Consider the following 11,621-nt stretch of genomic DNA (forward strand, 5'->3'; position numbering starts at 1 on the left):
AATATATTTGATAGATACGTTTATTTGATTTACAATATGTTTCGATTTAAAAATTTTAACAAATTAAAGTCAAAACTCTGAAGCTTCTGATTAATGAACGTTTTACATTATCATTCTAGGTGGTGGTTGCTAGGCGACAGGACCTGAACTGGAAGAGCTGATGGTGTAAATCTGTGGGCTGCAAACAACGGTGGAGGAGCTTGTGATCGAGGCCCCGATGGAAGGCACTTTGATCAGACTGTACCATCCGGGGCCTGCAGGGGGCGCTTTGCCTGTTTCTTTTATCATATTTGTAACCAGTCACACAGATAAGAGCTGCGGCCTGATGGAGGAAACTTCTCACACGTTTCTTTCTCTGAGGTTGCACCGTCTCACTCTGGAGAGGAAGTTACTGCTGTAAACAGCCTGCTCGTGTGGTTCAACATCCATGCTGTGTTTAGGTGCACTCGTAGATCGAACCATCTATAACCCAACAGCAGAACACACAGGATGACTTGGCACTATCAGACAGCTTCCCCTGCACTCTCTGTTTCTGATGTTACACAGTCACAGCTTGTGTGTGTTTACGTTTCACTGATCAGTCAGGTCAGCACAGCAGCTGTTTCAGCACTTTAGCTCACTTTACTGCAGAGATGCTGAGAGAGTGAAACACACACAGATTAAATAACAGCAGTCACTGTTACACTGAGTCATAGATCTGAGCTGTAAATGTTTGCAGGTGTGAAGCTGCTAAACAAGCTGTGAAGGTCACAGCCAATAAATGAACTGCAGACATCAGTGCTTCATATTTGTCATATGTAAAATAAATGAATAAGAAGAAAAGAAGGAAATAATTAACCTGTCAGGCTGCTCCGTGCTGTTAAAATATGTATATGGAAATATTAAAAACAATTGTGGAGGATTTTTCAGCTCAAAGAGTTTAAAAAAATAATATCACAATCAGTGTGTTATGAGGAACAGCTGCAGTTTGCCTGTGTCACCAGCAGGGGGCGCCGCAGGTCAGAGTCGTTCTCTGGCGTCTTATGTTCGGTGATCGATGATTTATTAAAGTTATTAATCATCAAAATTAGCTGCAGCTGTGAGTCCATCATAAATGATTCAGAGTGAGGTCAGCAGGAACACCTGATGATGTCACACAGACCACGCACGCTCACCTGATTTAGACATAAGGTTGTGGTATCGAACACATATTAGAATATTGTTCCAGGCCTCTGCGGTCTTCACTCCAAAGTCAGTGAATCCAACAAACGTCCCCACATTGCTGTCAAACCTGATGATCTCTATCATGTTGTAATAGTAAGAGTCGGTGAACCGGATGTCCTTCAGCTCAGTGGAGTTAAAGTCACAGCGAGACAGTCTGTAAGTCATGAATCCATCTGAGAACAAACAGAACATCAGACCGAGGGCGAATCATGTCACCGATCAGTGTATTAGTGATCACTGGTCAGCGTGTTGATGGTACCTGCTGTGCTGAGGCTGATGAAGAGGAGGCAGAGGAAGGATGAAGCCATGTTTCTAAGTTCTCCAGACAAACTGACTCAGTCTGACGGAGAGCTGCTCGAGAAACAGGAAGTCAGGTCACATGACCACAGCGTCATCTGTTACTGTGGGATCAGCTCATAGTTCACCCCCACGTGTGTTTCTGTCCGTTAAAGCTCTGAAAGCGGAGCAAACTGAAAACCTGCTTTCATTTACGTTTCAGTCGCAGTCTGCAGTCATGGAGACATATTCATGTATAATAGTTATCTGCACCCAACACTGAAGTCAGACCTGCTGTAACAATGAACCTGTAACAGTGATCAGATTTACAGTCAGCTCTGTGGGTGTGTGGCACTCGTGTGTGGCTGATGTTCCTGCGTGGACGCCACAGTGTGATGTCATCATGGCGAGCTCTTCAGAGCAGCTGGATCACATTTCACTGTTACATTAACATTACCTTCAATCTGCATTTAAATATTCAAGCAGAGAAATTCAGATTCACATTTATAAACCAGTCAGACTGCAGCAGATGAACCTCAGCTCGTATTAATGTTGCGTCATGGAAGAGTATTTGCATCACAATATGAAGCTGCTTCAGCTGACTGTTGTTGTGATTTTGTGCTGTAGAAATTAAACTGAATTAAATCAGAATGAGATTTTATCCATATTCAGAGTAAATTTAAATGCCAGATATTAAAACATCTGGAATATAAACATGTTAGATTCATTTCTATAAACACTCACTGATTTTTCTTTCACCTGCTTTCATCAGCAGAGTCTTCATCAGGATTTAGTTTGACATCTTTGTGTTTGCAAAGACAAATTCAGACATCATTAACGTTCATTCTGTTAGAGCTCAAAGTCTGACTCCACACACACACACACACCACACACACACACACACACACACACACACACACACACACACACACACACACCATACACACACACACACAGAATCTGTCATTAAACTTTATTGATATATGAAAATCTGAAACACGGATTGGTAAACAAAGACACATCATAGCTGTTTATGAACACTGAGGTCACATCAAACTGATCTCAGTCTCATCACTTTTGTGGCAGGAACAGAGTCCAGGTAAAATCTGCTGGTGGTGCGAGAGCAGCTGAAAATAGCTTTGCTTTGAATTCCAGAGTTAAACTTTATTGACACAGGGCTGACGGCACAGCTCATACAGATGTTCCATTATTAAGCAGTAGCTGAGGCAGGTAGAACCAGAACAAAGTCTATCTCATTACAGGGAACTCTGCACACACAAGCCTACAGACACTACACTGATTAGAGCTCTGTAAACATGATGACATCAGTCACCGTGAGCCAATCAGCTGCACTCGTTTCCTTTGACGAGGAAGAAGGTTCCAGCAGCCACACCGACCAGACCGAGAGTCAGACCCACTCCACAGAACACAGAGGGTCCAACACCTGGATCAGAGCGAGCGGACGCCTCCACCTCTGGAGACACAAACACAGAGAACATGAACATTAACTGTATATACATCTACATCTACCTGCACTGAGCATGTGCACTGTAACTTTCACGCAGACTCTTGAACATGTTTTAAACACCTGGGTCATTAAGTGACACCAAGAAAAGCCAAATCTGGAAGCATTTTAATGTTGTTGACAACACAAAGCCAGAGTGTAGAGGATATCACATGGAGCCGCCCCACAACCTGCACAGGCTCCTGACAGCTGCCCACCCATCAGTGCAATGGGAAGATGAAACACAGTCAGTTGAGTGTGATATTAATGAAGGTGCCAGTGTGTCTGCAACTGTTGCTGCTGCTGCATCTACAGCAGCATGCAGTACACCACCACATCCACCCGAACCAACCCAGACCCAAAGAAACAAAAAATGTAAATAGTTAAAATTTGAATTGTAAACAGACAATAAACAACTATTTTTTACATTTTATGTGGAGTGAAGAAATAAAAGCACATTTACATAACAAACATATATAAAGAAAAAACACAATTTTTACATTAGTCGTTCATTTTAAGCATAATCTTATATGGGTGTTAATAATAAATTAGTTAAAGCAACAAAACAACCTGAAGAGCCCCAAGAATGAGGTAACTATGAAAAACTATGGTGATTATGAGCACTGTGACATGACATGGAGGGGAAATACACAGACGACCTGACAAAGAGTGAATGAAACACACACTAAATACACACAGGAGGTGATCAGGGCAATGGAAACAACACATCTCCAAATATAATATAAGAAATTAAAATACACTCAAACAGCTGGATCACAGCTCTTCCCAAACAAGTAGGAATGAAGGCAAAGTAGCTACACTTGAGCATTTTAGAGGAAAAGAACCATTTAAATTCAAAGAACAGAAATATCTGTCTGGGAAAAGAAAAACAGGAATAACAGCTGTGTGATGCAGAACTGATCAAGTTATTTGAATCACTACAATAGCTGATTAACCTCCACATATGTGACATCACATCTTAGGTTGTCTGGACCATTATAGACATTAAACTGTCACTGTTCGATCAGCCTTTAAAACAAATGTCCTCATATGTGGATCTCATTTTTCTCAGAAACAAAAATCAGGTTTAAAAAGATCAGGTATTCTTTGTTTCTACACTCATCAGGTCCCAATCAGCCCAAACAGCAAAGAGAGATTAGACAATGCCATGAAAGAGAGAGAGAGGAGGGTCTTAGGAGGGACAGTAAAGAGCACAGTTAGGTGTTGTGTGGGAGACGATCATAAAGAGATCAGTGGTAACTGAAACACTTGCCTTGATGCTGGTCAGACTGCGTGCAATCCTTCTTCTATAGCTAAAATAGAAACAACATTTCAAAGAGCATCAGAGGAGCATGAAACACTGACAGAGTGTCAGGCTTGAACCAGGAATTAAGTTTTTGAGAGTCCCACAACATCAGAGGGATTTTTACTGCTCAACAAAAGAAGCAAATTGCACTTTATATGTTTAAGGAATGAACTGAGAATGAGAAAGTAAGAGATGCAGGAAGTCACACACACACTGGAGAGTGTGATTAGACCAGTTTGTGGAAGAGGAAACATGTAAGCAAGAGGAAAAGGAAGTTAAAGAAAGAGAGAGTAAGAAGAGGTGGAGCTCACAGGAAGAGAAAACAGTTACTTAACTGATGTTTGCACACACTGGCAATAACGACTCTCCTGACATGAAGGAAAACAGATAACTGCTCACAGATGAAGGAGCTCACCAACTGAAGGGTACAACACAGATCAGCAGGCCAGAGCCTGTGGAGGAGCAACACCGGCAGTACGCAGGCCGGGGTCAGCGATGGGGCCTGCACAAAGGTGGAGTGGAGGAGTCAGGCGGAGGACGACGACTAAGGGTCGGCAGGCGTAGGAGGGGAACAACTATCACCTAACTATCCATCATATCTGCAGTGGATCCACATGAAGCAGCTGCATCAGTGATCCCTCCCAACAAACTCCAAGATTAAAGCCCAGAGCTCCAGCCCTGTTACTGTATTTGCATTATCTCCGTATTATGTTTTCGTGGGTTCCTCTCCGGGTACTCCGGCTTCCTCCCACCGTCCAAAGACATGCAACTTGTGGGGATAGGTTAATTGGATAATCCAAATTGCCACTAGGTGTGAATGTGAGTGTGAATGGTTGTCTGTCCCTGTGTGTTGAGCCCTGCGACAGACTGGCGACCTGTCCAGGGTGTACCCCTGCCTCTCGCCCTATGACAGCTGGGATAGGCTCCAGCGCCCCCCGCGACCCTGAAAAGGATAAGCGGAAGCGAATATGGTATGACAACAATGACAATAAAGTTCACTCATAATCCTAAAAGAACAAATAACAGGAATTAGGCCACATGTGAGCATTAACAGGAGATCATAAAGACATATTCATTATTAACACTCTTACATTAGAATATTATTGAAGGTCTAGTAACGTCTGCCAGATGGTAACAAGGAGAACATCTGATGTGCTGGGTGGCTGTGGTCCTTGATGATGCTGTGTGCTTTCGAGGCACGCTGGGGATAAAGTCCTGAATGGCAGGAAGCCTCGTGCCAGTGATGCTCTGTGCCTTCCTGCTGCTGGCAGAGCAGCTTCTGTATCCAAACTGTGATGCAGCTCGTCAGCAAGCTCTCGAGTCTTGACTTGTAGAAATTTAGAGGGATGTTGGCGTTCATGCCAAACTTTGCAGATATGTAACATGGAGGGAGGAGCAGAGGTGACCTTTGACCAGCCACTCAAGGCACTTGATGATGACGGATGTCAGTGCAACAGGGCGGTAGCATTTCAGACAGGAGACCATCTGATTTTTGAGGAACGGGGATGATGGTGGTGCTTTGAGGGAGTGGGGACCACCTGACTGCCTCAGGGAGGGTTGAAGATGTTGGTGAACACCTCCTGCCAGCTCGTCTGGCACACCTCTGAGTAACCGGCCTGGATGCCGTCCGGTCCTGCAGAGCTTTGTGAAGATTGACCTTTTTGAAAGTACCATCTCACAGCTTCTGTTTTCAGAGTAGTTGCAGCCTCACTGTCGCTCCTGAGGGTACAGGACGGCTCTCTGTTGTCTGCGTAACAAAACGAGCTAGAAGTTGTTGAGCTCGTCTGCGAGAGATGCAGTGGGCTGACACTGACGTGTTGTTCCTTCTCGTAGTCAGTGATGCAGCGTAGTCCATTCATCAGCGCCTGGGTCAAAGCTGTGGTAGCTGGACTCCATTTGTCCCTGTAGTCCTTTCTGGCCCCTTTTTAACTTTGGAGGTCGTACCTGGCTGCTTTCATATGCATCAGATCCCCTGGAGTTAAAGGCAGAGGTCCACACTTTTAGCTTGAGCGCGAATGTCTCTCATCTACCAGGGTTTCTGCTTTGGATATTTGCAGACGGTGGTTTTAGTGATGATATCGTCCATGCATTTTCCAATATATAATGACAGAGTTCATTGATGTTGCCATCAGCTGCATCCTCAAACATCTGTCGGACCTCCTCACTCTCACTGTCTCATTTAAAGTGTTGCTGACTCAGAGCTCCTGTCTGTGCTGATATTACGGTGCAAACCAGAAGGATTTCAGTTACATGTATTATTTCAAATTAAGGGAAATGGGGTTGTTAAGTGTAATTGTTGAATGTTGTCATTGTGCTTCTTACGTTTGTAAGGTCTTAGTTCAATCTACAGGGTAAACTGTCTGCCTCAGAGTCAACCACCCAAATATGTAACAAGGTCCAATTAGGGAACTTTGTATGATTGTAAACTGAAATTCATGCATGTCTGTGTAAATGTGTATGATTAGTCTATTACAGCTGCTTTAGCTTTTCAATGGCTCCTTTACCGTAAGAACAAAGGCTGTCATGCTAATAACGTATGCTTTATTGATCTCCGTGGGGAAATTACTCTCTCTGCATGTAACTCAGTGTAACAGTGGGCAGCAGAAAAATCAGGTGCCCGGGGAGCAGTGTGCAGGGACCCTCAGGAGTGCCTCAGGGTAGCCGTTCAGTGGGGGCGTCCACACTACCCACTGAGCTATCCCTGCCCCCGACCGGATGACAGAGATATACTGTGTCATCTAGTCCCTGTCAGTATTCATGCTGAAGGCTTTTCAGGGAGTTTTTAGGACATCCTGATAATAAAGAATGACAGTCGTCCAGCCTGGAAGTAAAAATGCATGAACTATGTTTCAGTCACGTGTGAGACAGGATATTTCTAATTTTAGAGATGAATTGCAAAAATGGGAGAAGCAGTCTTCATATTTTAATATGTGCATTGAAGGACAGATCCTGGTTAAAGATCCAGACTAAGTATCTGGTTAGATACCATATATGTGTAAGGATTTTTAGGACAGTAAACTCAGTCTTATCTAAATGTAGGAGCAAAATGTTTCGAGGTCATCCAGGTCTTTGGTTTCTGGAGGCATTCCTGCAGGTTGACTGGTGTGTGTTGGATACATGGAGGAGGGTGTCATCTGCATGACGGAGGTATGTTGTGCCTATTGTGGTGTTACCTAAAGGAGGCATGTGTAATGTAAACAGAACTGGTCCTAGCACTGAGCCCTGTGGAACTCCAGAAATAACCCTGAAGCTATCAAAGGAATTTCACAGCCCACACTCTCACACTGAGATTTGTTCGAAGTACTGGTATGTTTCATGCCTTATTTTCATTTTCCTATAATTAGGCTCGTTTTAAGTTTCTTGAGAATTCTTTCAGGGATGTTGTGTCGTCTGCTTTGCACATGAACAGGAATTCATTTGTCTTAAATTGGTTGACCAGGGGAATGTTGGGAAAGTATACCTATATAACTATATGCACTATATATCTATGTGCAGTGAACATATATACTGTAACTTTCAAGTAGTTTTGCCCTCACCGTGGGTTATTAAGGTGGTAACATTGTAACAGATACTGAACACATCACAGTAAAGTCACCTTAACGATCATTACAATACTATATAACCTGTATAATTAGGTCAACTATTATTAACATGTTTATCATAAGATTATGCCGCTTGCTGTCAGAGCACCTGTTGATGCATTCTGCTTGTTGCGAGATTTAACAACTAGGATTAATATGTGGCGTTTGACTGTGTCGTGACCTATTGTGATAAGGCAAAGCAAAGAGTTCATCAAAGGGCACCCAGCTGCAGATAACCCTGATCCAGAGCCCTGACCAGCCCCTGACCAGCCCCTGACCCAGCACCAGCTGTTTTTGGCTGGAGGACGAGTGGAAAGTTACCCTGCAGCAGCAGTAGGAGGTGGAGTTACTGGCCCCTATAAAGAGAAGCCACAGAGACGTCTGCTCTGTCTGTCTCTGTGTTGCTCTGCTGTCTGTACTTAAGGCTCTACAGCCCACAGTTTGCTTTGCTCTGTGTCGTCTTGCTGTTCTCTGTATGTTCTTACTTACTGTTCATATGATTCAGTGTGTTAAACTCTGTTCCCATCGTTGGTGGGATACGATGATCATATTGGCTCCAAAATGTGTGACAAAAATCATGGTGTCAAACTATCAGATCAGATCCAGCTGCTCTGATGAACACTGGCCTCAGTCTTTTGTTTAAATAAAGTTTTCTCACCATAGATCTTGGTCAGTGGTTCTGTCAGGGCCAGATGTTGCACTGCACAGCTGTAGATGTCTCCCAGCTGTGGGGTGAACTGCAGTCTGGAGATCTGGGTGAAGGTCCCATCTTTGTTGGGATAGGGAACGTTGATGCTGGATCCTGTGACCTTCTGTCTGTTCTTGGTCCAGGAGACGTTGACAGGAGCAGGATAGAAACCAGTCACGTGACAGATCAGAGTGTTCTCCTCTCCAAACTCCACCTCATCTCTGGTGTAGATCATCACAGCTGAAGGAACATCTGTGCACAAACACATCAGGCAGAGGATCAGAGCTTCAGCTGGCTGTCCCATCAGAGCGGACATGAAGAAAAATAAATGTGGTCTTTAATAGAAACACAAATAGAAACATGTCAGTTTCTAAATGTGTTTACGGTGGAATGATTTCATATCTTTAATCAGTTTGCTTCACTGGCTGTGTTTGATCGGACTGATCATTCAGGTAAACACAGGTGAGGTGAGACACACGTTAAATGTTTGTATTTACGGTTATTGGAAGGGTAGTCCTTCATCACCGCGCCAAGAGCCTTCAGGTTGTGTCTGCAGACCTTCAGCTCAGTCACAGCTTGTTTATACGCTCCGGGGTAAGCCATAGGATCGGCAAAAGGAGGCAGCATGTAGACTTCCGTGTGGTTGTTAAAGTCTGCGTAGGCAACCTCCTCCCCATCCAGTCCATACATGTCCTCTGCATCGAAGTCTGAACACCCGTTTATATGAACGTCTCCGTGCAGGCCTGAAATGAAACACCGATCAATAAGCTGCTGCCGGCCTGCCAGAGTTTACTGAGACAAACTCACCATCGGCAGAGACACAGAGGACACAGGAGAGGAAGAGGAGCAGCTCCTTCATCTTCATCAGCAGCTCTCTGACCGTTAAACTGTGTGTGTGAGTGTGTGTGTGTGAGTGAACCGACTGAAAGTGTAGCAGCAGCTGAGCACTAACTCAGAGTAGCCAATCACAGAGGTCACAAGCCTTCTCTTGCTTTTTTATTGATATTCTTCTCCTGATGTCATCAGTATCCAGGCAGCTGAAGGGAAAACAATCTACAAACAGCTGGAGACAGCTCCAATCAATCATCAGTATTTATAGACTCTTCACAATAATGTTTATCGTCATCAGTTTCCCCTCTGATGATTTTCAAAATAAAACAAGCTTTATTTGTCTTTTAAAATGGTTTCTGTGTCTCGGCCTGATTAGAAAGTTCATCACAGCAGCCTGAAACATTCATCATGTTGCTTTTAAAATGGTTTTCTGTGTCTCGTCCTGATTAGAAATGTTTCATCACAGAGCCTGAAACATTCATTGGCACCTCCTTTCCAGGGTATACCTGCAACACACACACACGACACACCACACACACACACACACGCACACACACACACACACACACACACCTGCAAGGCAGGGCATCGGCACAAACACACCTGGATGATGTCACTTAAAGGTGTCAAGAAGTAGAAGAAGGTGGAGAGATCAGCAGAGCTCACGTGTACGATGATAATCTGCAAGAAAACAAAAGTGACGACACTTTTGTTCAGCAAAGCTTTGTGACGCACGATCATTATGTGCTGTGCTCAGATCACAGGCTGCAGATTATTTAGATGTTGTTCCTCAGCTGGCTGCAAACTTTGCTGCTCATCGTCTACTTCAGGGCGAGCAGCTACTTCACTGTCAGCACTGTGAATGTCCTGATGCTGCTCAGCATCACTCTGCACACAGATACTGTCTCCAACACTCAACACCAAACAATCATTTGCCAGCTTTTCCTGGAATACGTTCTGTGTCCACCTTCCTGTTCTTGACAGGTGCCAGGATCGGTCAGGATTCATCTCTTGTCATCTGTGTCGATCGTGCAGGCTAATGACGTACATCTCCCGTGCTGTGATCTGAGAGTCAGCTGATCTACTCAAAATGAGAGTAAACTACATCAGGTTCGTGTTGGTGGATGGAGTCAAACATCAACACGCTGATGTAAACTAAGAGGTGTAGCTGAGTGTGTGAGCTGGCTCAGGCTGTGCAGAGCTCCACCTGGGGGGCGAGTCCGGGCCGTCAGAACTCTCTGCTTCACCACAACCACGACTCTCAGGCTCGGCTTAGTTTTTAAAATAACGTTATAGCTTCACACTCCTAAAATACGGTGACAGGGAAACTACGACTTATTGTAGCACGTGTCTGTCATCTATTCTCGTTCTTGATTGGTCACTGATGACATCATCTCTTAGAGGTTCATTTGGGTGTCGTGTCTCTGACAGCAGGGAGACGAGACGATGAAGAGGAGGGTAAAACGTTAGTTCAGCTTAAAGGCTGAAATACTGCTTTCACTCCCCGAATGCTCCGGTCTAATGTTCATGTGTTTCTGTGATGAGGAGGCTGAAAATCAGACTGACGACCTGGAGAACCACGTCCGAAGCAAGAAGCTGCGTCTGTGTGGTCTCTGGGACGGCGCCGAGGATCAGCAGTTGCACCCTAACACCTCGAAAGCCAAACCAACACAGGTGTGCTTATCTGATTCCTGAACCTCCAAGATCGGGAGTTTGTTTTCTGCTCCACAAAACAACTTAACATCGAGCTCATCAAAGTGAATTGTTACGTTTGAGAACTGAATATAATAAATTCTCTTCTGATGCATCAGCAAAAAGCCTAATGTGGCAGTGTTAGTATGACCAAGGAGGGAAAGCGAGAAAACTCTTGGAGAATGAAGGAAATGCAGAGTGAGAGGAAAGTATCAGTCGATCCATCTGAACTTCAGTTCCCGACATGAACAGAAGACACAAAGCAGGAATTAGACAGACGTCTAACTATTGATCACTCATCAGGGGTGCCCGTTATCTCCAATGCTATTTATTCTGACTATGGTGATGACACTAGAGAGCGAAAATGTCAGAAGAAAGCTTCAGTGTGCCCATGCTGCTGCCAGCGAGTGTAGTTTGCCATTCATACGACTACAGGGAGCAAAACACACTAGAGCAGCTGTTCTCCACCAGGAACTATGGCGAGTGGGTGCATGTGGAAGACACTTTTAAAGAGTTCACACAGATTTTAAATACACATCA

The 11,621-nt window shown here is 44.3% G+C and overlaps 2 protein-coding genes across 2 annotated transcripts in view; one reads left to right on the top strand and one right to left on the bottom strand.

The window, feature by feature from the left end:
* Positions 1-2,784: 2,784 nt before the first annotated feature.
* LOC121813304 (HLA class II histocompatibility antigen, DR alpha chain-like) lies at positions 2,785-8,797 on the bottom strand (the record flags this gene model as incomplete). The annotated part of the gene is given in 2 exon segments (XM_042216996.1): positions 2,785-2,953; positions 8,529-8,797. Coding segments are annotated over 2 exon segments (400 nt in total), but the record flags the coding sequence as incomplete, so codon positions are not given.
* A 2,038-nt stretch (positions 8,798-10,835) lies between these two features.
* LOC102305804 overlaps positions 10,836-11,621 on the top strand; it is a 9,207-nt gene continuing 8,421 nt past the window's right edge. Inside the window, exons 1-2 of the mRNA XM_042216997.1 lie at positions 10,836-10,847; positions 10,938-11,063. Of these exons, the coding sequence (XP_042072931.1) occupies positions 10,836-10,847; positions 10,938-11,063 (138 nt within the window). The remainder of the gene's footprint in view (positions 10,848-10,937; positions 11,064-11,621) is intronic.

This window comes from Haplochromis burtoni, unplaced genomic scaffold, assembly GCF_018398535.1.
Source record: "Haplochromis burtoni strain Fernald_Lab_line unplaced genomic scaffold, NCSU_Asbu1 Contig_1448, whole genome shotgun sequence".
Classification (NCBI taxonomy): Eukaryota; Metazoa; Chordata; class Actinopteri; order Cichliformes; family Cichlidae; genus Haplochromis; species Haplochromis burtoni.